Source organism: Phaseolus vulgaris, chromosome 10 (assembly GCF_051622355.1).
Source record: "Phaseolus vulgaris cultivar YP4 chromosome 10, ASM5162235v1, whole genome shotgun sequence".
Classification (NCBI taxonomy): domain Eukaryota; kingdom Viridiplantae; phylum Streptophyta; class Magnoliopsida; order Fabales; family Fabaceae; genus Phaseolus; species Phaseolus vulgaris.
Window position 1 is genome coordinate 5455401 of NC_143507.1, and position 27442 is coordinate 5482842.

Below are 27442 nucleotides of genomic sequence, written 5' to 3' on the forward strand. Positions count from 1 at the left end.
TGATTTAAAGTCATTGTGTTGCTACAAGAATAATCAACATAAGTAAACTAAATTAAGATAAATACCCATGTTTATCAATTATCTCTTCGCCTCGGCATTCTTGAACTTCTTATTGAAGTTAGAAGCAATATGGCATATGCAATATATTGATAGGAGACCATGTCCTTCCCAAACAACTTCTATAATTTTTAATGCTAATAAAATGGCTTTTTCTCTATTAGTTATCATGCATATATTTTGTTGCGGTATGACATATGATTGCAAGTGGAAGAACCACAATGCCTTCAATGGGATCTGTTATTTCATCTAAAGACAATGAAAAAGAAAACAATGATGATGATAGCCTACCTCCAGTGAGATATCCATTGAGACAACGAATAAGGTATATATGGAGGACAAGATCTCATAGATAGTTCATTTACCTTTAGGTTTTACGTAATTAGCTTATCAGGTTTATCATTATATATTAAAAACGTATATTATACAATTTTAAATATAAGTCTAATATAAATTATACAAATTTCAATTTTTTTAATTTTTCTTTTAATTTTATGTATTACTATTATATTAAAAAACATTAATGCACGATTTTAATTAAAAAATATGAAATATAAAATTTTAAATTTATTTTTAAATCTGACAGAATAAATAATTTAAAATTCTAAACCGTATATTGGATATGCCATTTCTAATTGAAATCGTGTACTTAAATTTTTTTTAAAGGATATTTGTGATTGACTAGTTTAAGTTTAGAAAGTGTAATTTTTTACTTATTTACAGAAGAAAAAAAATTGTTCATTTAGAGATATTTGTAAAAAAATTACACTAAACCCCTTTAATAATTAGAACAAAACAAAAAACTTGAACAATTTTATCAAAATAAACTATAATTTCAATGAAATCCAATACTAAGTACTAGTGAAACACATACTGATATGTTCACGTGTTCACCTTTTTATTATGATAATAAAAAAATTGCTGTAATTATTAAAAGAAAGTTTTTCTTAATTTTTTTTAAAAATATATTCATAAAAATTCATTATAAAATAAATAACTTTAATATTATGGATGGAGTATTGAGTATTGTATTCAAGATTTTTAACTGTAATAAACATTTACAGCTAAGACTAATAGTAAAATATCATAAAATCATTTAAAAATAGTACGTTATTTTTATTTTTTAAAATATAAATTAAAAACAATTTAATTTGTTGCAAGAAAAAGTTTCTATGAAAATAAAAATAAAAGAAGAAGGTATAGTTAGATAAATCTGGAACCATCTAAACCCTGGATTCTCGAAACTACCCACGCACTCCCAAACGCTCCCTGTAGAACTCTCTGGAACCTCTTCCCTTCTCACTTCCCTTTTAAACCCTTTTTTTCACTTTGTCCTTTTGCTATTCGCTACTTTGCTTCTCTCTCAATTCTAAACCTCTCTCACATTTTCTCTCCGCATTCTCACATTTCCACATGGACGACGATTTTGACATGCCGCCGGCGGATTCCATGAACGACGACTTCAACTTCGGCGGCGACCTCGAAACTCCCGTCCTCAAGGTCGGCGAGGAGAAGGAAATTGGGCAACAGGGCTTGAAGAAGAAACTCCTAAAGGAAGGTGAAGGATGGAATACTCCTGAAGTTGGTGACGAGGTTCAAGGTACTACACGTTTTTTTTTTCTTTCAGAAATTAATTAATTAACATGTGCAAGACACTGTTGCTGTACATTTCATATTGTGCGTGACACCTCTCCTAATTCAAACATTTTTTTTCGTGTTGTTTAGATTATTGTTTGTATGTTTTACTATCAACTTTTTAGAAGGAAAGATTGGTGCTGGAGATCTCATTACCATTTGCCATAATATATGAGTTTGGGTTTTGTTTGGATTTTGTGATGATCAGATAGGAATTAAGTTTTTTTTTTTTTTAAATAGTTACTTCTACAAAGAAGAAATGAGAGAAAAAAAGTGAGATGGACCTCTTCATTAGTCTAAAAATTAGCTTATGGTCAAGTTAAAAGTTTAGAGAAGGTACACTAAAAGAGCTTTTTATATATTACATTAGCTTATTTCTAAGGTAATCTTGACTGATACGAGAAATTTGTCCAAACATGGACTTGCCTGATTCTCTTTGGTTATATTTTCATTTCATTTTTATTTACACTTTGTTACAATTTCATTTACTTTTCTGTGCTCGGCTTTAGGAAAGGTTGCATCTACACCCTCTTAACTGTTTGATGTAATTTTGTTTTAGTGGATTTTTTTGGGAATTACGTTATTTAGTGAGATATTACTTTTGATTTTGTGATTTTTGAAAAAAAATAAAATTATTCTACGTAAAGACCGAAGAGCGCCTTGATTATTACCAAGGCTGTGTTTTGTCTGACTATCCACTCTTCTGGCTGATTTTGTTTTAATTTCTTGTCTAGGTTTGTTTTGCTTTAATTTTAATTTCGTTTTCATTTATTCTTTACATTTTCATTTCTAAGATGAGGTCGATAAATGCTGGCAACAACAATATTTTAATTATTTTTTGTAAATTAAAAATTGGCTGAAATTTATCAGAATTACGTTATTTAACTAATTTTACTTGTAATTTTGTGACTTTTACTTAATTTTTTTTCACTTGCAGTTTGTTCTGGTTTGTTTTTGTTTTGCATGATTTTTTATTTCATTTTCATATGTTCTACATTTTCATTAGCATTTTGTTGCATCTATATAATCGGAATGAGAAATGCTAGTCGTATAACTGTTTGTTATGGGTAGAAATTTATCTGGTGAGATATTTAATGGATTTTAATCACAATTTTTGTGATTTAGTTAATTTGGTTTTAAAGTAAGGACTACAAAAGAATGACTTAATTATGTTAAAGATTGTGTTAGAGAGTGTGTAACTTGACACTCTTCTTTCTTAGCTTGTTCGAATTTCTTGTTTGCTTTGTTTTTCTATTAATTTCTTAATGATTTATTGAATTTTATTTTTTTGTAGTTCACTACACTGGGACGTTGCTTGATGGTACTAAGTTTGATTCCAGCAGAGATAGGGGAACTCCTTTCGGTTTCACCCTTGGACAAGGTGAGTTTCTTTATATTTTGAGGATTGTGGGTGCTGTGATTTAATGTATTGGAATCGGCTGTTTGATTTGCTATGAAGTGGGGACTTAGCTATTAGCATTTCAGTGTGTGAGTGAGGTGCTTAAAAGAGGTTGTAATTGTGATGATCAATTTGTGAAATTACTGTTGAATGGATAATAATGATTTGAGGGTATGGATGAATATTAATGAGTTAGTTGAATGAATTCTATATGTTTGCTTACTCTTTACTTTTCAAAACAAAATATTATATTTTGATGTAAATGGTGTCTCGCAAATGCAGGGCAAGTTATTAAAGGATGGGATCAAGGTATTGTAACGATGAAGAAAGGTGAAAATGCCCTTTTTACCATCCCAGCCGAGCTAGCATACGGTGAATCTGGTTCTCCTCCAACTATTCCCCCCAATGCAACTCTTCAATTTGACGTGGAGCTATTGTCTTGGACTAGTGTGAAGGACATATGTAAAGATGGAGGTTTATTTAAGAAGATAGTCACTGAGGGGGAAAAATGGGAGAATCCCAAGGATCTTGATGAAGTTTTAGGTATGAAGTATGGAACATATTTGTTAAATATTTAATTTTCTATAGTTGCATCATTCAATTTTATATTGACTATTAAATGCAATCTTGCTGTTGCAGTGAATTACGAAGCACGTCTTGAAGATGGGACTCTAGTAGCAAAATCTGATGGAGTGGAGTTCACAGTCGAAGATGGTCAGTGCCTACTAATTTTGTTACGCCCTTCATGTTATAAATTGTGAGATTAATGTTTACTCTATTACAGGTTATTTTTGTCCTGCTTTGTCAAAGGCTGTTAAAACCATGAAGAAGGGAGAGAAAGTGATTTTGAGTGTGAAGCCTCAATGTAAGTTGTCTGCTGAGTTTTGGTACCTATTGGAAAACCATTATTTGCTTTTGTTCAAATTTTTATGCATTTATTTGTATGTTTTGTAGATGGATTTGGTGAAAAGGGTAAGCCAGCACATGGTGACGAAGGTGCAGTTCCACCAAATGCATCATTGGAGATTACTCTTGAGTTAGTTTCTTGGAAGACTGTGTCAGATGTAACTGATGACAAGAAGGTCATTAAGAAGATCCTCAAGGAAGGGGAAGGGTATGAGCGTCCAAATGAGGGGGCAGTTGTGAAATGTAAATACTTGTAATTCTTAATGTCATTGTTTATGGATTTAAAACAAGGTTCTGATGTTTCCTTACCCGTTTTTGCATTCTTGTAGTGAAAGTAATTGGTAAGCTGCAAGATGGTACTTTGTTTTTGAAGAAGGGTCATGATGATGAAGGGGAGCTGTTTGAATTCAAAACTGATGAGGGTAACTAGAAAAATGTCTCAATGTTTCTCCCGTTTTCCACTAAATTATTTATTATGCTAGCTAATGTGAGTGTTTTATGGATTGAGCAGAACAAGTAATTGATGGGCTTGACAGAGCTGTTTTGACTATGAAGAAGGGTGAGGTGGCTTTGTTAACTATTGCGCCTGAGTATGGTTTTGGCTCATCAGAGTCTCAACAGGAACTTGCTGTGGTTCCTTCTAACTCCACTTTGTATTACGAGGTTGAGCTAGTATCGTTTGAGAAGGTAAGTTAATAAACAATCAATGATTTGCAATTCTGCATTCATCTTGTGTTTCAATTTTGTTGATATAAATTATTGGATAGGAATGCTAGCCACCATGCAGTTGTAATAAAAAAATTCACAAGATTAAGAGGCTGATGAAAAAACAAAAGCATTGTTGCTCTGCTCGCTTTTCTTTCAAATTCCAATTTTACATGCTTTTCTTTGAGCTTGTTTTTATTCCTATAATTAATTTCTGTTGCTTGTATTGAAGTGAATTATCATGAGCAATCTGAGTGTCAGATGTTCGTTGAAGTTCTCTACCTTATAATAATAATTAATTTTGTTGCCTCCTTTAAGGAAAAGGAGTCATGGGACATGAACACACCAGAGAAGATTGAGGGTGCTGGTAATAAGAAAGAAGAAGGAAATGCATTATTTAAAGCTGGTAAATATGCAAAAGCTTCTAAAAGATATGAAAAGGTAATTGAAGATTACTTAAATACTTATTCACCATTTATTCTCTTCCATTTCTATGCAGCTTCTGAGACATGTTCTTGTTGTCACAGGCTGTAAAGTTCATAGAGTACGATACCTCCTTCAGTGTAGAGGAGAAGAAGAGCTCCAAGACCTTGAAGGTTGCCTGTAATCTAAATAATGCAGCATGCAAGTTGAAGCTAAAAGATTACAAACAAGCAGAGAAATTGTGCACAAAGGTGTGACTCAGCTGCAGTATTCCCATATGATAATTATGGTAAAAATTACAAAAGTGAAAACTGTTTTTTGATTTGGACCCGCAGGTACTGGAACTTGAGAGCACTAACGTGAAGGCTCTATATAGAAGGGCCCAGGCATACATCCAGTTGGCTGATTTAGATTTGGCTGAAATTGATATTAAGAAAGCGCTTGAGCTCGACCCTGACAATAGGTAGATAATTTGATGGATTTAACAGAAATAATTGATTAAAAGTTGCTAAATTTTGTAATTACCTTAAATTACTTAAAGATAATATTTATTAGAGTAATAATGTATGAATAGCTGATAGTATACGAATCTTTGTCCGTATTTTAATTATTGTATCACTATTGTTGGCTATGATAGGAAGGTAGTTTCTGAACCGGTTTAAAACTTCAAATATCATCTATTTGTATTTTGAATGGTTTATCGTTTTTTTAGCTGGAGTGATTTTTATTATAAAGGCACTAATATATTTGCTTTTGATATATAACCAGGGAAGTCAAGCTTGAGTACAAGACCTTGAAGGAAAAGATGAAGGAATACAACAAAAAGCAGGCAAAATTTTATGGAAATATGTTCAACAAACTGCATAAGCTAGATTCTTTGGACAATAACGTGAGTATTCCGTGTCTCTAGTTTCTTATATATATACACTTGTGAGTTTTCTGTATCTGGTCTACACATTCTAATATTTGAGTTAGAATCTCTCTCCAAGCTATATAGTTTCATACATTAAACCAATGCGAATTTGTCATTTTTTCATCTCAATAACCTGAATATCCCTCACGGTGTAAAGCAAAGAAGTTAAAAGTTTTCTCTCATGTATTCAGTTTTAAGGGACTAATCCTGTTAAATAGTGTTAATAGGTTCTAATTGTATATAGGAAAATTGCATGTAATCATTTGTTGAATAAAATGCTTATGTATTGTTTTATGTTCTTTATAATATATTTATGCGTGTTTATGAAAAGTAGACGACTTTAAACTATTTTAGAGATAGTTTTTGTTAGCCCTGTTAACCTTCGGCTTGTGCTTGTTTGAACATTATTATTCATCCACGTGTATCAATAATTATGTGGCTAGTCGATACATATTATAAATTTTCATGTGTCACCAAGTCACTTGTTTGTGAGTGCTAATAAAATTAACTCAATTAAAAACAACATATATCTAAGATTTGTTACATTGTTCAAGTTTGTGATTAGTGGGATAAAGTTTCTGGTTCCATTTTTTGTTTGTATCGTGCATTTTCTAATGTACCGTATTTGTTTAATGTTTATCATACAGAAAGCAGAGTCGAAGGATGCCCAACCCATGAATGTCGACAGCAAGGCATAAACATTATGAAAATTCATCTAATTTCTAGAGTCTGCTTTCTTATTATTATTTGTGGACATTTGGAAATTATGATGAAACTTGATTTGGGACAGGTTTTGTTTCATTTTTCTAGGAAACTGGAGTTCGATTCAAAATTAATTATCAGTGATGTTTGTTGTTCCTATTTACTCTTTTTTTTTGGTCGTGGAACTCTTGGTTAGATTTTGGAAGGATAAGTTAGTAAGAGAGAATGAATTTCTATTTCTAGAAATGTCACAATTGAAATAAATATGAGAGAAGTTCATGAACTAGAGAAGAGAGTGGTTTGAATAGTGGTTCCTTTTTAAACTGTAATAATGTGAGAGTAGAGAAAGTACCTAGAATAAAGGGGATAAGTTGCCTTACAGATGAAGTTAGTGTACAACAAAATTGCAAGGTGGTCATCACGAATAAATACATTTGGGATTATTAAAGTCCCACCATCAACTTATTTATTTATTGTTTTGCTTGGAGATTGATCCTGAATAAAGTATCTGTTAAAGATAACTTAAATTTCAGAGAGTAACTTTGGGTAATTTATGTTCAACATTGCCAAACTGTGCATCCAAAAAAACGTAAGAAATGACATGAAGATTTTCACAATACAAATGGAAAATCAACTGAACAGAAATGATATATAAATGCAAAGAAAACTAAACACAAAAAAGGCGAAATAACAACTGGCAGAATAAAATTGGAGAAAGAACGATAAAAACTTAATACCCATTAAAAAACTGAACAAAAAAATTGAGATGAAGATCTGACAATAGGAATGGAATGGAAAAATTATATATTACCTGTGCGTTTTTCTTATATCATTCTTCAATCATATTCATTTTAATAATTAAAGTAAAGTATGGTGGTCACCTTACACTTAGGCTGTGTTTGGTCAAGAACTATGTCTCTCTTCTGGCCGTTGTCTATATCTCACTGAAAGGAGGAGAACAGTTCATTCTGTCTCTCTTCTATCGTCTGAGATTTTATTCTACTCCTTATTATTTATAAAATATTCATACTCATTTTATATTCTTTAAACTTAATCATTAGTTATACTGGGAAAATAAAAAAATATTAGTTAATTTTTAATATTTTTAAAACAGATTTTAAGTAGTTAACTTTGTTTACAAATTTAATAAATTAGTACATTAGAACTAAATTACGACCTTTCTTTCACAGATAATTATGATCTTTTATCATTTAACTAATTTTCATTTACTTTATGACAATCCATAATACAGACAAAACTATCATTTATACGATCTAAGTTCAAGTAAACATTTTTTTAGATAGACTGCATACCACTAAAGAAATGGACTCAAGCATATGATTGGAGAAAGAGGTATGATCATATGATCACAAATTTAATGGAATGCATTAACTTCGTGCTTAAGGGAACTTGTTCCTTGTCAATTTTCGCTTTAAGACAACTTTTGAAAAAACAAAAATATGGTTTATTGAACAAGTCTTCAAAATAGACAACATGTTACGTGCAAGTCATTATTATTCAGAATATATCATAATCTTACATGGAAAAAATCACACAAGATTGGGTTATGTGTTTTGTGAAAAAGTTTAATGATGTTTAAGAATTAGCCACTCCCAAATATGGTCGACGACCTTAATAATATACAGTTAGATTAAATGACTGGTGATTGTGGTTACTTCCAAGCTCTTCGACTTTTTTGTCGTTGTGTCATTACCGTTTGTTCCTCTTGTCATTTATAAATGACAAAATTCATTGATCCAGTTTACATCCTCCACACGGTTAGAAAGACATATCAAGTTAAATTTCACCCGTTCGAAATGAGGATCATTGGTCTACTTATACCGAGCTAAATTTCATACCAGAACCCCACATGCGATGTAAAAACTCGGGACAACCAATTACAACTTGTTTGCATAATGAAATGGATCAATCAATTCAGAACAATGACAAAAAAATGTTCTTACTGTCACAATGAAGGTCACAATAGAGAAAATTGTCCATTTAGACATTAGAGTCATCCTTTGTAATGTTGACTTTTAACAACATATATTCAATAATTTATTTTATTTTATATAAATACATGTATATTATTATTTTTTACATATTATATAATTTATATTTTTATATATTATATAATCTAAAAATTTATACATAAATTATATCACATTTTTATAAGTGTACTTTTAACTTTAACAATATTTATAAAATACTAAATATTTTTAATTTATCAAACAAATATTATTAATCCAATTTATTTAAAATTATTGTAAAAAATATTCATTTTAATTATTCAAATTTATATATTATTTTCTTAAATAAAAATAAATAAATTTTGATATTATTTATAAAATACTTTTTTAATTATATATTTTTATTTTTAAAATATTAATTATCATTTGTTTAAATCCTAAAAATAAAATCAAGTGAATTTGTTAATTGAATTGACAAATTTAATTGAGATAAAATACACTAAAGTTGTCAATCCTAATTTAAACTGAAGTTGTCAGTTGTCAACTTTAATTAAAAAGACAAGTACACCAGGATTAATAAATTTAATTTATGTTGCTTACATCATTAACAACGTTGATAAAAAAATGTCTATTTCTGTAATTTTTTCTGAATATATCTATTTACGTAAATTTTAAAAAAACTACACCATTTTCCGCATGTTGATGGTATCTTCTAACTAAAAGCAACTCTTGTTGCTTTTTACTGTCCTCAAGTGTTTTCCTGATATAATTTCCTAACCATTTTATTGATATTGTGTTACAAAAATTTATATTCTATATCAACTTTCTATATATTCATTTATTCGTATCTCCTAGTGTTATTGGGTCTATCGGCATAAGATAAAGTATGTTTTTTTGAAAAAGATGTTTTTCATTAGTTTAAAATTATTCTTTCCTTATTTTTGTATTTATAATAAAAATTTATACTTGTGTTTTTAAAAAATTATATATTTTTTTTGAAATTGTGTTAGAATCGTGTTATAATTTTTATAAATCTAACAAATAGTTTTTTGATTGGACATTTCACAAATACGTATTTTACAAGTGTGTCAGTATCCGATACATGTGTCCGAAACAAACACACCATTTAAGAGGGGTGTATGAATCTCATAAGTAGTGATACTTCTAAACACATCTATATATTTTTTAACACATAGTATAAATTTACATATTATTAAGTTATTTGTTATTATTTAAATTTTCACACTGATTTATTATTTTATATTTATCATAACATATAAAAATTCAAATTATTACCTCGAAGCAAGTATCAAGAACTCATATAATACAATATCTCATGAAACATACAGGATTAATTCTATAACATCATGCACACTTTCGAAATATAAATTATTATTTACAAAGTTGTTATTTAGATTCCTCTAAGTTAACTCTTTTATAAAAACTAACAAATATAGAATGACAGTAAAAATATTAATCCTTTATTTATTTGAGCTAGACACTTTGAATTGAAATTCATCAAATTTATACTTAATTTCCTTTTAAACTCCTAATTAATTAAATATCAATTTAAAATATTAACTGTTAAAATTAGAAACTAATCATACCTTCAATCATATATATATATAATTATAGTTACACCAAGATGAATTTTAATTAAGTTGAAAAAAATTAAAACTTTTCGCACCTCATAATTTTTTATTAACAATTTTCATTGTTAAAATTTTAGAAAGAAAAATAATTTTAATTCCATTTAATTTTTTTATATTGAATTATATTTTATTTTGGTATAATTCAATTTAGATGTAACATATTATTCAAAATACCATAAAAGTAATTTAATTAAGATATAGAAAATAAAAGAAATAAATGTAAGAAAAAATTTAAAATTTGATAAAAGATACAGATTTTATAAATCCTGAAAACTAAAATTAAGGGGAAACAAAAAGATCAAAATCACAAAATAGAATTTAAATGTGATAAAAATGATATTTAGTTTTATCTATTTCTTAGTTTTGTATTAAAAAGAGCTAAAGATTGGGCCTGATTCTGGGCCTGGTTCTGGGCCGGGTAAGTGGAGGTGGATCAGCAAAAAAGTAGGGTTCCGTGTGTGTTAAAATATATAAGGCGAAATATTAGGGTTTTTCCAGTGAGCCAAGAAGCAGAGAGATACAATACAGAGTGTGTTGTTGTTGCTTCTTCGCCACAACTCAACAACATGGGTCAGTGAAAGCTTCGTTCGTGTCTTTCGTTGTTGGTTGACAGTGCAAACCCAAACCCTAATTTCACATTTTCTAATGGAATTTGTTTTTCTTCTGAATCAGGTATCTCCAGAGATTCTATGCACAAGAGGCGTGCCACTGGTGGCAAGAAGAAGGCATGGAGGAAGAAGAGAAAGTGTGTGCTCCTTTTGCTTTTTTAATTACTTGTTTGTTTTAGTTATGTGTCATGTTCTTAAAAATTTGTGTATTTTAATTTTGTTGTATTGTTTTTGTACGCATACTTGCCTAATGTTGTTGCTAGAATTGGGAGATGTTTTTGGTTTTTTGCTTGTTTTGATTACTATGATTGGATTCTTTGCTTGGTCTTGTTTTCGAATTGACGGTTTGCAATTAAAATTGATTTGGTTATGTGATTTTTTTTTCACCCGCAGATTTTTGAAATGTGATTGTGTGTTTATTTGAGGGTCTAGTGTATCTATGTTTAGTTGTTCATCGATTGTGAAGTTTTGTTAGGAGAAGGCAAATCAAAGGGTTATTGAACCAGAGAGTCTATGATTTCCATTAGCAATTTCGCTCCTTCTCAGATGGATATTGGAATAGTATTTTGTTTCATTATTTTTTAGTACAAAATCATTGAACAGAGAAAGTAGATACAACCATTAGCAGAATATAGGATATTTTCTCTTAGGATAAATAAGTGTAACTGAACATTGCCCTTTACATTTATTTAGTTTTCGATCAATCTTTTTATAAATTGTTTAGTTACCATTATTTTAAATATCCCCTAGATTTTTCTTAGTATATTCTAACCAGAGAATTAGTTATATCTATTCTGATGAACATATTCACAACTTTTATGATTATTATACTGCAAATTTTTGGCATTTTGTTCCAAGACATTATATTCTACTCTAATAACAATTTCTAAAGATATTTTGGTGGTTTCTGACAGGTATGAGCTTGGTCGCCAGCCTGCTAACACTAAGCTGTCAAGCAACAAGACAGTCAGGAGGATTCGTGTTAGAGGTGGCAATGTTAAGTGGAGGGCACTTAGGTTGGATACTGGAAATTACTCCTGGGGAAGTGAAGCTGTAACTCGCAAGACGCGTATACTTGATGTGGTATACAATGCCTCAAACAATGAGCTTGTGCGTACTCAGACCCTTGTCAAAAGTGCTATTGTTCAGGTTGATGCTGCTCCATTCAAACAGTGGTATCTTCAGCACTATGGTCTTGACATTGGTAGGAAGAAGAAGACAGCTGCCAAGAAGGATTCTGCCGAGGTATGTGACTTTGGAATTTTCTCCTTCTCTTCTATTCTCTTTCGGTATGTTATTGTTAATTCACTGTGTATGCTCTCATAACATTTGTAAGTTTTGGTCTGATATTTGTTTGTTTTCTTGTTCTTAATGAATTCACTATTTCTGGTCTTCGATTTCACTGGAAAGTGTCTGAACTATAGTATGTTCTGACAAGTAAATTATTTTTGTATATAGTATTGAAGTCATCATATTCTATCTTTACATATTTTCTCAGTCTGTGGATTTGACTTATCTTGTTATCTATGAATCTATGGTTACACATCTGATACTGGTTACAAGAAGGTGCAAATTGCTGCATACGCAACACCTATTGCTCTTTATTTGATGAGAAATAATTAGACGTTGTCAGTTCCATTTTCTGTTATTCTTTCCATTGTATCTAATAAGATTAAATGTATGGAACATGAAGTGTAAAGAAGCTAATGCCTATTTCTGTAATCTGCAGGAGGGTGACGCTGCAGCAGCAGAAGAAGCCAAAAAGAGTAACCATGTGCAAAGAAAACTGGAGAAACGCCAGAAGGATCGCAAGCTTGATGCTCACATTGAGGAGCAGTTTGCCGGTGGGCGTTTGCTTGCTTGCATTTCCTCTCGCCCTGGTCAATGTGGCAGATGTGACGGGTAATTACTTGAATTGTGATCATGTTTACTATGTTTATAAGGAACCTCTTTCATAATTCGTTTCCTTTTTGATGGGTTATGCAGCTACATCTTGGAAGGTAAAGAGTTGGAATTTTACATGAAGAAACTCCAGAAGAAGAAGGGCAAGGGAGCTGCCTGATTTTAGTTTTTCCCAAATTTTTATATATGGCTTTAGTCGTTTTTATTTGTTGCTGGTACCATTCATGCTGATGTTTTGTGCCACAGGACATCATTTAGTGCAAACTATCATCTTAGTATTTTGCAAATTGACACTTAATTTTGTTTTGAATTGTTTTTGCTACCCATGAGTTACAATTTTTATTAATGAATTCCTTGCAATCCTTATTAATGGGAGTATTCAGGGAGGGTGTTTTCAATGACTATAAATGTGCAATAGGTATTTAAATATATGCCTCATTTTTGAAATAACTAGTATTATTGAATATTAATAATCTTATATTTTATTTATAGCAAGATATATATCTGTTATTTGGTGGCTCTTATATTCTTACCTTTCAAATTTAAGATTTAACTTCGTTTTGTAGATTCATTGAGAAAAATAAGTTGATTGTGTTGTTATATTTACTTATATAATGAAATAAAATCTATTTACACAAACTTAGTATAAATAATTTTTTCATATCAAATCATTTAACATCAAAATTTTAATAATATTATATACACCGAAAGTGTTTTTGACTAGTTTATAAATTAGTTTGATTTACATGAAAATGTTTAATAAAGTATTCAATAGTAATTTCTTTTTTGAGTTACTAGTTACTTCGGTTAGCTTATATTTATTTATTTATTTATTAATGTTATATTTAATATTTTTTATTATCCTTATTTTTTTGCGTATTATTTCTTATAATTACATACAATAAAAATTGCAAAAGAGAAACTTAATGCAGTAGTGATTTAAATTGAGTAATAGAAATGTATTATATAAATAAAAACTAAATTTGATTAATACTAATTAGATAAACTAATTTAAGTAAAATGACTAATCCAGATAAAAAAAAATGCAACTTTAAAAAAAATATTGAAACCCTAAATATTTTTATTTCAACAAGTTAGTTTATCATTTCATAACTTATAAGATATGAACTTGTTAACCCGTTGCTAACTCATCGGCTATCACTTATAAATTAATTTTGCCAAACACACTCATAATGGATTAGTAAAATAATAATTAAAACCTTTATGTCATCTTGAAATAAAATCACATTTATAACATAACTCCATGAATCAATGTAATGAACTCATAGAATCAAAACAAGGAAAATACCTCGTAATATTGTAAATACCAAAATGATAAGATTGGTGTACATAGTACCTATCATACCAAAAACAATTCACTAGCAATAAGTAGTAACATTTATTTGCATAAAAGTAGCAAAATAGTATAGTCATTATTATCTAATCTTGTTTCCTACAGATAACCTAATAAAACAACTACTTTCTTTTATCACCTTCTTCGCTGGTAACTCCTCTAAGAAAATTCTGAGAGTAATGCTACATTATTTAGGATTGCTAAACTCTGATCAATCTTACATCTTGGTAGGAAGAATTATCAATTTTATCCATTCCTATGATGTGTGTTAAAGTACTAGATACTGTATTATCGAGAGAATAAACTTTGTGGTTGAAATTCTGAGGTGAAAGAGTTTTAACAAATTATAAAGTTTTTAATAATTTTTATATCTCTTATGGGTGGTGTATGATTTGCAGCATATGCTTGATGAAATCACCTATATGAATGTCAAGTCGGACCGCTTGCATGAAATCTTGGCAGATCTCTATAGCACTCATGAATACCAGGCACGAGCATGGCCTAGTAGCGCAATACAACAATAACAACAAGTAATATGGGGGGTGTATTGTGATTAATAAACCTCTAACATATACTAAGTGTCTTGGTTCATATAGCTTGTTATACTAACTACACTATGTGTTAAGTTCATCAATATAAGACTGGTTCATATAGCTTGCTATACCAGATCTGATGCATTACATCTTAGATGAACCCATAATCTTTTCTTTCTTTAGTTCTATGTTTTATCTTTTGCAATATGTCGGGGATTGTTGTAAAACAGAATCTAATATAGCAAAATAAAAACAAAAAACAGAGTGTGTGAAACGGAAAAGGAAAACAGAGTATGTGGTAAAACCCTAACGTTTTTCAGTGACGTTGGACGAGATCGTGGAAGTTCGGCAAAGACTGGATCTACTTCGAGGTTATTGTGCGACGTTGCCCCTTCCACCCTGAATTGTAGCCGCACGACTGGGAACACTCACTCCTCTGCACTACTGGTCGTGTAGAATCTTGAGAACGTTGCGAGATTCGTGGGTGGTTGGCTCCTCCATTCCCGCGGGTCTTCCTCCATTCGTGGAATCTTGACCGCTCTTTTAGGGTTTTGAAGATGCGACAATGTGTTCTCTCCATCTATAAATATTGCATCCCATTTGCTTCTGAAGACGCATCTCACACACTCACCTCTTCATCTTCTTCAAATCCACCAAAGTGACCATCTTCTCCAGAGTAATGGTTTGTTCCTTCCTGAACAATAAAGTATTTTTAAAATGTTCAAAAGTCTTACACAAAGCATTGAGAAGAATCAAATCTTTATCTTTATCCTCTAGCTTCATTTAAGTGTTCTTTAGATCATCTAGAATCTTGTTAAAATCCACTAGCTGCTACACAATCTTTCTTGATACAGTCACTCTGAACGAATACAATTTATTACAAAAAATTATTAAATAACAACCAAATTTAAAGACAAAAAATAATTACTATATTAACTAAATTGGATATTACTTTAAAGACTAAAAAATTATTAGTATATAAAGTGATTTCTATAATTAATAAAAAATTATAAAATCATTTCTAAATTAGTATCAAAATTAGCTACCAAGATTGTAGCAACTAATATTTTAGATTCTAAATTATTCTCTAAAATATTAATAGAGACTAACTTAGATTATAAAATAGTTAGTACCTAAAACCTTGGCAGCTAATAGTTAGATATCAATCTAGAAATTAGTTTATAAATTTTTATCAATAATATAAATTACTTTAGATATTAATAATTTTTTAACTTATAAAATAGTCTATAATTTAATTAATATAATAACTAATTATTTTGATATTTAAAATTAGTTTTTATTTAATAATTTTTTTTGAAGTGAATGTTGCTTCAAACAAAGTCTATGTGTTAAATTTATCACTAAAACACAAATTTATAACACTATTAATTTTGTTGATCATGTCAATCTTCTTCTTTCGAAATAATGATTCTTCTTTCGAAATAATGATGTTGATATATTCGTCTCACCACTTTTTTCTTCAACATATTTTTAGTGTGTCAATATAGCCTCCAGATTCTTTTCTTTGTAAAGTTGGTGACCATGTCTTAAACCTTACACTTCATGACTTTCTTCTTAGATAATATGCAATTGTTAAGATGATAATAAATATATTTAGATTTGTAGGTTAGTTGAATATATAGTAAAAAAAACTTTTTTACTCTCCTTAATTCTTCAATATTTGTTATATTATATTATTTGATAAATCTCTTGTTTTTTCAACAATTTGATCCCATTTTATTTTACAAAGAGCTAACACATAAATTTTATCCCAATTTTATTTTACAAGTCGAACAATTGGGGCATTTATTCCTACGCCAACAGGAAGAAATAACCAACCTTCAATTTAGATGAATTTTGCTAAAATTCTATATTTTCCTTTTCTTAGCACCAATCTATTACTCCCTTCATTTCTGAACTTACAAACGTGTCGTTTAGGATTAATTTTAGAGTATTTAATAATAAAATAATATTTTTAATAAAATGATTGTAAGGTTTTCTGTTTTCTTCTTTTAGAACATTATAATAAATACATATATAAATTAATTAAAAAAATTAGAAAATTAACAAAAAAGTAATTGATATTATCTTGATCACTAAAAATGATATTTAAATAAAAACAAAGAATTTTCAAACTATCAGTTAAAAAAATGAAGTATTTTATAGCCTTAGCCGATTGTGATTGCTAGAGATCCCCTCTCACATGCTTGTTAAACCAGCATAACTTTGAGTCATCCATTGACAAGGCTCAAAGTTTCATCATTACGAGGTACAAAATGAAAGCATGATAAAGACAAGCAATAAAATTGATAGGAAAAGATGAAACATGCTTGGTGACTGGTGTGTCAAAAACCTCACTGCCTGATAAGAAATACCAATAGAGAAAAAGCCACCATGAAACTATATGTGATTGTACAGTTTGTGAATGAAAAAGAATAACAAATGTTATAATCTAACAATCTCCACCTTTTGAGTTCAGGCAGGCAAGTAATTGTATATTGGCATTTTATAGGTCGGGAATGTTGAACCCTTTTTTTTCCAAAGTGTGGATACGTTTTGGCATTAGGAACTGAAACAACTTTTATGTAACTTTAAGGCATATGACTTGGCAACAACAATGAGGCATGAGTTTTTACACCAAAAACAAACAGAACTGCAAGTCTGGGGTCAAGCAGCAACTGATTTGCTTTAATTGGGAGCCAAAAACCACTGAACAGCTTAGGCTCAAATCAATGTGTTCAGGGAGGGTTTAAGGTTTGACCATTCTGACCATTATCAATGAGGATCTGAGAGGAGGATTTGTATGCACATAAAATCCAAAATCTGGACCTCAACTTACCTGCTCTCCAATCAAATCAAGACCAACAACCAGAAAACTTATCCCTTGAAACAAGAGGAAGTAGAAGTGAATTCCTTGGGCAGATAGTAAGCTTCTAACTGAGGCAGTCAACAAAATGAATGCAAGATAAAGTTCTTTCCTGAAGAGACGATTTCTCTTGGTCTTCCCAGTTTTCTTTGACAATTCTAGTTTGCTTAGTTCCTCAATGCCTGAATCTGAGTTTGATCTATGGAGACTAGTAGATCGCATTAGAGGTTCAGATTCTTTCTCAAAGGCAACCAAATCTGTCTCTGATGATCTTCCCAACTTTTTTGTAACCACCCACTCGTAGGAACTTCCAAGGCGAAATAATCCAGAGATCATGGCATTAAACTTAGTTACTGACATAGTGTTCTCAAATAGAAGGTAAGGAACTAAAAATGGAAATGAACGTGGAGCTGGGAGCACACTTAAGAGGGACATTACACCAGGAATGTAACAAACAACCCATGCTGGGAGCTCAGCTTCGGGAAGGAACATGGTCAAAGGAAGAATGATGCAGAATAGGGTGAATGAATAAAATGGCAGGATAAGCTTCCTCAGGAGGAAGAAAAGAAATATCAAATTGACCTTCTTTGCCCAACTAACCTGGTACAAATGGAAATAACATCATACAAGTCAAATTATTTTAATAAAATGGAGGACAAAAATAAGTCAGTATTCCCTATAGTGCAACATGTGGACAAATAACAGAACAAAGGTTTAGTACAGAATTTAATAGCATTTTGAATGTAAAGAAGAAAAAGAAAAACGTTCAATGAGCCTGTACTCCATTATTATTCCACTACCCTAAAAAGTTGTTTGCTTTAAGCATAACAAGATGCTTAATATTGATAAAAAAGATGAGTACTTTTACAGCATGGATATTATAATTGCCTTACCAATGATGTTGTGGGTTTTAATTAAGTGATTTTACCACCCATTTTAATTATTGGGCTGAAATGGGCTTTGAAATAAATTTTTCGGTATTTGTAGATGTGTTTTAGCCCTAACTTGAGTTGTGGATTTTCTGTTGGTGTTCTTTATATGCCAGTAAAGATGAATGAGATGACAAGTTCTGTGAACTGTTAAAATGGAAAATTTGGGATTTTCAAATGGCTAAATTTGGCCTTTAAGTTGAAGCAGAGATGCCATGCATATTGAACCTATCCTCGTCGTTTTAAAAATATCTCACTTATTTTAATCCTGGCCAAGGCAATGAACACTTCTTGGAAAAGTTATTTCCTGGTCATCTTTTGAACTAGGTTTAGATTGGGGACAATGAAAAACACAGCATCTGCAATATCCAGGGAACTTAGAATACAAGTTGACAGAACTAATTGTTTAGTGATTTTGAAATTTGTAATTACATTTCTATCTGGATTTTCTTTGCTTTCCTGATTTGGACACGGCTCTCCTTCCCTTCCTGAAAACCCTAAACCCTAAATCCTATTTACCATTTGATCGGATTACAATTTAATGTACTATATATAATTAAGCAACCTAGTTATATTTTGGCTTGAGTGTGGCATTTGTGTAAATTCCTTAAGGATTGACTGAAAGGTATTTGCAAGATTGTATCAAATCCCATTGTTCAGCAGGCGATACAGTTTATTATTATAAAGGGATGACAGAGTGTGTGTACAAGAATGGGACTGGACGAACTTAACAGGTAAAAATACATAGCTGGACCATTAGAAGCAATGACCTAAAGGCATAGAGATGTTATCCCGTGACAAGGCATATCATGAGCATCACTCAGACCAAGAAAGAAGATGAAAAGCATACTACATATAATATAGTCAAACATTCAGTAAAATGTATATAAGTAGCATAAAATTCATGTATCTAATTGGGAACATTAACAAATACTATTTGTTCCTTCCTCAGCTTACTAGTGAGTAAACTACTTTACAGTCATATTTTCATTGAAACAAATCAGTAGAAAATATTTATCTAGCCTAATATATTCGATACCATCAACACATCAAGTAGGCATTTTTCTTCTGTTAATCTACCTTCTCATGTCTTAAACTAGGTTAATAATAACAACAGTTACCTTCATGATGTGCATATGCTTCTAAGTGGATTTAACAGAAAACAATTCAAATTTCAATATCAAGAATTGAATATTCACATTGATTAACAGTTTGGAAATATAGTTGTAGAAGTTAAACTACTGAAAAGGATGAAACTATATTTATATTCTGATAGTAATAGTAATAGTAATAATAATAACAAACAAAAACATAATAACAACAGAATGATAGTTTCCTGGATTTAAAAGAATTCAATTTCTATGGAAAGAAACATGTGTTGAATTCAATACCTTTGAACGAAGTATATCAAAAAAACACAAGCGAAACAATTGCATTGGACCCGAATGCCAGCGGTGTTGTTGTTTCTTATATGCCTCATAGGTCTCTGGAAGTTCACAAAGACACTACAAAAAGCAAAATAGTCATATTAAAGTCTAATAATTCATGATGATTAGCTACCAAAATTTGAAATATAATGCACCTTAACATCGTTGAGGAATATAAACTTCCAACCATGGAGATGAGCACGAACAGCAATATCCATATCCTCCACAGTCGTTCGTTCCAACCAACCACCACTTTCCTCAAGGGCCTTTATTCTCCACACACCAGCAGTTCCATTAAAACCAAAGAAGTTAAGGAAGATACCATTCACCTGTTGTTCTACCTCAAAGTGGAAAGACAAATTGATGTTCTGCAATCTTGTAAGCAAGTTCTCATCCTTGTTTACAAATGCCCATCTTGCCTGGACTAATGCCAAATCATCCTTTGCCTTCAGTTAGAGTATAACAAGGGAAAAATTGGTTAGACAGATGCTTAATACAGGACCCAAAAAGAATTTTCATTTAAAATATAAATAATAATTGTCTACTATCTGTTTAGACTGTTGGAAACGTTTTTCCAGTATTTATTTAGTTTATATGATATAAATATTGTCTTCATATCTAGAACTGATTTGTTTACTGCATTCTACACTAGAAGTCATAAATTGATTTACAGCTAACAAAGAAGCACTTGTGAATAATTTACAAGCAAAGACAGAAGTAGCATTAAAGGAGCTGGGATTAATAATTCAAATTAGTTTAGAATTGAGGAAAAAATGGAGATGCTCAACATATTGGCAGAATTACAAATTAACATTATTAAATTTAACTTGTCTAAATTTGTTAGGAGAGTTAGGATACTAGATACTAGGTAGTTTTAATCAGGGAAGGGAAGAGGTTTAATTTGTTCTATCATTTGTAAATAGAGCACTTGCTTTTACGAAAGGAGAAATCCTTATTGGAGAATGAGTATTCTTTCTCCTATTATCCATTTAACTAATAAAATCTTTCTTAACTAAAATGCCACCCTCTTGAAATTCAACCTTGTCCTCAAGGATGGAATAGTAGAGCTATGTTTTAGGAGCAGAAAATGGGGGACGTGGGGATGGGATGCTGAGCTTTTGCTAAACATGCTGTTTTTAACACAATGGGATCTGTGCAGATAGCTCCAACGCCTTTAAAAATGAGACGAGTTGTTGTAAATGTAAGCCTCAAAGTGTGTCCTTGAAGAAAATCTTCTTCCTTCAACTACATCAATATTTCCCAGCCTCATGAGTCAGGATCTCCTTCCTGGCCTAAGTGGATTGGGCTTGGTCCATTAAGCCTAAAATGTAATCTTCTACAAAATTACAGTGTTTCTCTCTTGTGGCCTGGGCTTCACCCATCCGGTCATGAAATGAGATTGATTGGTGTAATCCAATTTTTGCCTCTTCTCTTCATTTATGAAGTCCTTGTTGCCATCATTGCATCTTCAACCAGCCCATTGATTGATGTAGACATGAATCCAGCACTTTTAGCAGTAGAAGATTGATCAACATATGCGAGTCAGTTGTGTAAAAATTTTATATGGACAAAAATACAACACTGATGGTTCAAAACTTAAGTTTTGAATGAAAGGATGGTGGATGGCTGTGCATGTGTACAACCCATAAGTCTTTACTCTGAATGATTAATCTGAATTTATATCAGCAATTATATCATTACAGGTACCATTATATACTTATATGGTACGTTAGAGCCTATAGATCCAAAAGTGCACTAATCTTAATTTTTATAGTGTGAAAATCATGTATAGTATCTCCAAATTAAAACTCAAAGCTAAAGCACCTTTAGATTCTATTCTACTACTTAGAGACTAATTTTAAGGATGTGTTTGATCTAAAACATAAAATCATTATAATCATATTATTAAGTCTGAATATCCAGAACCCATTACTGTTCTTTTTCATACTCAAATATACACCGCGAGATATTTACTTAAATCAACAGTGTTTTAACTTCAAATTTTATAGGCATAAAATTACCTTGAAATAAGGCACTGTTTTCTTTAAGAAATCCGGTGTTGGCTGAAAATCAGCATCAAATATTGCCACAAATTCGTAATCCTTAACATAATCACAGCCCATTGCTGATTTCAGATTCCCTGCCTTGTAGCCTGTACGTATAAGCCGGTGCCTATATATTATCCTAACACCCCTTTGCTGCCATTTATGAACTTCTGCCTTGATAAGCTGTTGGGTATCTACTTCATCAGAATCATCAAGAACCTGAACAAGCATTCTCTCCTTTGGCCAATCCATGATACAAACTGCTCCAATGGATTGCTGGTAAACCTACAGGCCAACAAGATATAAAATTAAGAGTCAGATTCTTAATAATCAATCAGCTCATAAAGAAGAATGCGTCTGGTGGTTCTACATTCTTAGGGTGTAGGGAAGGTGCTGATTGGAAGAAACTTTTAGTGACATTGGTGATGAGAGGATGCACCTCCTCCTTTCAACTAAAATTATACTCATTAATATAGTACTAAAAAAAAGACAAGAATAGAAGAGAAAACCAGTGACGTGACATGCTATGAAAAGAAAGGGAGGAGACTGTATTTGAAGACACAATAACTAGACAAGCAAACTTTTGTAGGACGAGAGTGTATCACACACATATATTAAGTATCTAAGCATACATTGGATGTTATTATTAATTAAGCACATAAATGTTAAACAAATCTACTGCTTTTTCTTTCATGTTTTCTTGTTTTGATTTACATAGCCAAGAGCTAGTTGCTTCTATCAGCTTACCACTGCAATTGCTTCCCACAAATGGAGCATTAGGAGAAGAATTTTTTCCCCTACAACAACCAAATACACACAACAGGCCTCTGCCATTTCCTCTTTCAAATGGAGCTCTAAATCCCAACATCTAACCTGGTCTACTCTCATTCACAACATCTCAAATAAACATCCATTATGTCATGGTTCTAGGCTCCAAGACATACCCTCCATTTTTACATCTGCAAGTTACAAAGCTCTAACTTTAATCAACCACACATGCCCAAGCCACATACCCGTACAAGACTCAGCACAAACCACTCAAGCCAGCAAAAACCCTTCGTATGCATGCACCTCATTTAGTTGAATATCACCCGATCACATTGTAGGTCATGTGTTTACATATCTTAAAATCATATTATAATTGATACAATTAAACGTTGCTCAACTTCTAAATTTATTCTCTGCACATGTTTAGAATTGTTATTAACTAAATGCACCTCATTTAGTTGAATATCACTCAACTCTGTATTCAAAGAGTGATTTTGTAGGTCATAATTACCCATCTTAATATCTTATTATAATTGATAAAATTAAGCCTTGCTCAACTTCTAAATTTATTCTCTGCCTACAAATACACACCCTACACTCTGAATCTTGCACATATTTAGTATTGGTATTAACTAAAAAAGTTTTATCCAAATGATGTTTAGCATTTACCTTTTCTCGTTTTGGTATAAATAGCTGAACACTAGTTGCTTCTATTAGTTTGCCTTTGCACTTGCTCCCAGAGGTCCAGCATTAGGAAACGAACAAATATACTATTATAGTTGTTGATGCATAATTTAAGGATCTAGTAGTAGTTGTATATGATCAACAGTGTTTCAGGTATGCAGCATTTAATGATGGCACATAGACAAATTTCTTCCCCTATACACAAAAGACTATTCTCCACCATACCCCTCTTTAAAATGGAGCATCTAAATTTAACACCTAAGTCAATCTCACTAAAAATGTCACAGCAAATATCCATTCTCTCATGTCCCCGAGTTCCAAGATGTCACCTTCACATTTAACCATCACCAAGCTACCTTCAATCACCTAAACACATCTCACAATAAATGCCCTCAAAAGACTCTGAGTCTGCTTGAAAGAATTTATTTACAGCTCTTTGGAACTTCCCCAATAATATAAGGACTTATGCAAGTGTTTGAGATGGAAATAGCTTATGATGTGTCCATAAACTGTTTTCAATATTATCTCAGTAAGCTCCCTGGATAGATTTTGAAAACAGCTTACAAATTAAACGAAAACGAATAAACTCAATTTCCTCTTTAATGGTAAAGGTAAAAACAACTTAATAAGTGCTTATATAAGTAAGCACTTAATTAAGTTGTTTACCCAAATGTACCCCTCTTTGTCCATACAGGTACACCAAACACCTTATCTCAAAAATCTCTCTAGGATAACTTACGGAAACAACTTAAAACTCATATGAAAACAGTTTAACCCAATTTCCTTGTAGAAACAACTTATAGATGAGTGTTTATTTGATAATAAGCCCTTAATTAAGTAGTTCGCTAAAAAGACCCTCATAATACAAAGCACCCAAGCCACAACAACAGAAACATGCCTACCACCAAAATCTACATCAGTTGAGCACATCATTTAAACAAGACACCAGATCACAAACAGATAACAGAACCGACATTAAAAGTCAACATTCACAGATTCGGAAGTTCCAAAAGGACAAAGCAACCTACATCTTCTTACCTCCCTCTCATTGCACATGGGAATCTGAACCAACACCATGGGAAAATCCTCCACGCTATGATCCCCAACATCGTAATCCACACTGGCCAAAGGCTTGAGCCTCCGAAACTTGATCCAGAAGCACCCCAAGATCAAAACGACCCTGTCCACCGACTGCACGATGAACAAAACAGTGCACAAATTCGCCAGGCTCTGCAACGGCGGCGACATGTACCTGGCGCGGACGTCGACCCACGTGGCGTAAACGACGGCGAGCAAGCCCAGAACGTCGCTGGGATCAGGGCGCCTGAAATGCCACCCCTTGAAATACGCCACGAGCTCGAATCCCAAGAGCACGATGACCACCACGAGGAACACGCGGATCGCGCGGTAGAGCCGCGACGTGTCGCCGCGCAGCGACGCCGAGTCCACGATCCGGCGGTGCGCGGTGCGGGCGAGGTGGAAGATGCCGCCGGAGAGCCAGCCGAGCGACGCGGCGAGCTGCTGGAATTTGAGAAGGCATACCCAGGAGAGCTGGCGGGCGCTCCGGGAGCGTTCTTTTTTGGCGGCGACGGAGGAGGAGGAGGAGTCAACGTCGAGGGCGGTGAAGGGCGGAGGAGTGGTGGAGTGGGAATGGTCGAGCTTGGGGTCGTTGAGGGGATCGACGTTGTTGGTCTTCTCACGCTGCTTGTTCCACCATTCCTGGAACTCGTAGTTGGGAGCGCGAGACATGGAAAGAGGGTAGAAGAACTTGAATTGGATGAATGAAAATTATGTGTAAGAAGAAGAAAGATGATCTTTCTTCTTTCTTCTTTCTTTTGGGTTTGTGTCTTTGTGTTTTGTTTGTGCTTGATCCAATGGAGACCTATAATTAAGGTACCACCAAGTTTTTAGCTGCATGTGTTCCTCTTTTGTTCATTCTCACTTTCAGGGGCTAAGGATTCCTCTTGCTTCTGCATTTTTCTTTTAACTATAATAATAATTTACACCACTAACAAATAAATAATCAACTTTTTTAACTACTTTTTACGTTATTTTTAATAAAAATAATAATTTTCTTATTTAACATACTTAACTTTACAATCTCTTCCTTTCAAAATATATACGATGACATGTGTTTGAGCTATTAACAATAATTCATAAGTACATACAAAAGGATTTTTTCTACATTTTTTATTTTCTAACATTTTTTTTAAACTTTTAAGTTTTTTAACATGTCACACCTCATTTATATTTTTTTCTATCTTAAATTTAATTTTTTTAAATAACACCTCAAATTTAAATAAAATAATATAAAATAAATAAATTAAGGGTTAAATATGTTTTTTATTTATTTTCACATCTCATATATATTTGTAGTGAGAAATTATAAAAATAAATTATTATTAATTATTTTTTACGTGATAAACAAATTTTAAGTTTATTAAAATATATTTTGTGTTAATTTATTATTAACATAAATGTTATATTATAGTTTATCTAAAAATTCGTTAACATTTAATACAAATATACTAATTTTAAAGTTTAATTGAAAAAAATAATAATTTTGTGTTAACAAAAAATATATTTAACCTATAAATCAAATATATGTATTAAAAACATATTAAAATTAAATATAAAACATAAATAAATATGAAGAAAAGCAACCATGCATCTTGTTGTCGTGATAATAATAATAATAATAATTTATCATTTATAATAAATATATAGTAAAATTCTCCTATTTAATGTATAAAAGCTTTTTTCTATTTAACATTTAATAATAATATTTTAAAGTTAAAATACAAAATTCACAATAAATATGAATGTAAAGTTGGAACCTATGAGACTTGGATACTCTTTTTAAATGGCATGTCCATGTCGGACACTGACACAAGTATCGGATATTGACACTATGTATTAGTGAAGTGTCCATTTAAAAAAATATTATTGGATTTCTGACAATTCTAACATAATTTAAAAAAAAATACATTAATTTTTTTAAAACTCAAATTTATTGTATAAATTTATATTATATTTATAAAAATAAGGAATAAATTCTTTTGAACCAATCATAAAAAAATATTTTTCTGCTTAAAAAGAACATAAAATATACTTATATAAATCTTTATTATCAATTTATATAATTTACAATTATATAATATATACATGTATGTTTTGTTTTTGTGTTCTGTATTTTAAAAATATATTTATTTTTTATTTATATACTTATCATCTCAGTATCACTGTTTCTTTCTGGTAATTACTCCCATTTAAATTAAAGAAAAGAAGTAATTCCATATATCATACCTATACTTACGTGGTAACTGTTTATAATCAAACTTTTTATTATGATATAATTTCAATAAATATACAACAAAAATAATATATTTAACTATTTTATTGAATAATAAATAATAATAATAGATAACATACATACACTTTTATTATTCAAAATTATAAAATGATGTAATAAAAAAATACGGTAAGTGCGATATTCCTTATATTTTTCATTAATAATATAGAAATGGATTTGAGATTTTTTTACACATTCTGGTTCTTATTATACCTCTGAAATTATGTAATAATATTTTATTAATTTTCTTATGTTTCTTCTCTTTCCAAATAATTACTAAAATCAATATTTTATTTCACATCCTGTTTTTTTCTCTCTCTAATATGATTTGAGGTTTTTTTGTCTTAAATTTAAATTTTTTAGACAATATCTCCAACAAGTACATAAAAATAAATAAATAAATTATATAAATAACTATATATCAAAAGTATATTAAATTATTTAAACATTAATATATAAAATAATTATTATTATTATAATTATAAAAGTAATTAAATTTTAATTCAATAAAATAAAATAACATAATAAAAATGCAGATACAACTAATAATAACAATAGATCTAAAATCTAATATTTTCTTACTCTTTTTCTACCACATTATACGTAGTTAAA

The 27442-nt window shown here is 31.0% G+C and overlaps 3 protein-coding genes across 5 annotated transcripts; 2 read left to right on the plus strand and 1 right to left on the minus strand.

The window, feature by feature from the left end:
• The first annotated feature begins 1237 nt into the window (after window positions 1–1237).
• Window positions 1238–6899, plus strand: LOC137818341 (peptidyl-prolyl cis-trans isomerase FKBP62). Its single transcript, XM_068621697.1, has 13 exons — window positions 1238–1657; window positions 2987–3073; window positions 3374–3634; window positions 3731–3805; window positions 3876–3956; window positions 4046–4240; window positions 4327–4419; window positions 4509–4684; window positions 5021–5143; window positions 5230–5376; window positions 5461–5588; window positions 5894–6014; window positions 6686–6899. The coding sequence occupies exons 1-13, from the start codon at window positions 1471–1473 to the stop codon at window positions 6734–6736; spliced, it is 1725 nt and encodes a 574-aa protein (XP_068477798.1). The 5' UTR covers window positions 1238–1470; the 3' UTR covers window positions 6737–6899.
• A 3962-nt stretch (window positions 6900–10861) lies between these two features.
• Window positions 10862–13242, plus strand: LOC137818114 (small ribosomal subunit protein eS8). The gene is made up of 5 exons (XM_068621346.2): window positions 10862–10932; window positions 11035–11107; window positions 11885–12215; window positions 12700–12872; window positions 12957–13242. Exons 1-5 carry the CDS (start codon window positions 10929–10931, stop codon window positions 13030–13032), a joined length of 657 nt encoding a protein of 218 aa, XP_068477447.1. The 5' UTR covers window positions 10862–10928; the 3' UTR covers window positions 13033–13242.
• Window positions 13243–17097: 3855 nt separating this feature from the next.
• Window positions 17098–25472, minus strand: CSLC6 (Cellulose-synthase-like C6). Of its 3 annotated transcripts, none has more exons than XM_068621782.2 (5): window positions 24517–25472; window positions 22003–22311; window positions 20137–20427; window positions 19946–20059; window positions 17098–18225 (listed from the first exon to the last, which is right to left on the minus strand). In XM_068621782.2, the coding sequence occupies exons 1-5, from the start codon at window positions 25225–25227 to the stop codon at window positions 17590–17592; spliced, it is 2061 nt and encodes a 686-aa protein (XP_068477883.1). In that variant the 5' UTR covers window positions 25228–25472; the 3' UTR covers window positions 17098–17589. The 3 variants fall into 3 exon arrangements, with proteins under 3 accessions (XP_068477883.1, XP_090152623.1, XP_090152624.1); XM_090296497.1 differs by having other exon boundaries at window positions 24507–25469; XM_090296498.1 differs by lacking the exons at window positions 17098–18225; window positions 19946–20059; window positions 20137–20427 and adding an exon at window positions 21350–21488 and having other exon boundaries at window positions 24517–25424.
• Between the last annotated feature and the right edge of the window lie 1970 nt (window positions 25473–27442).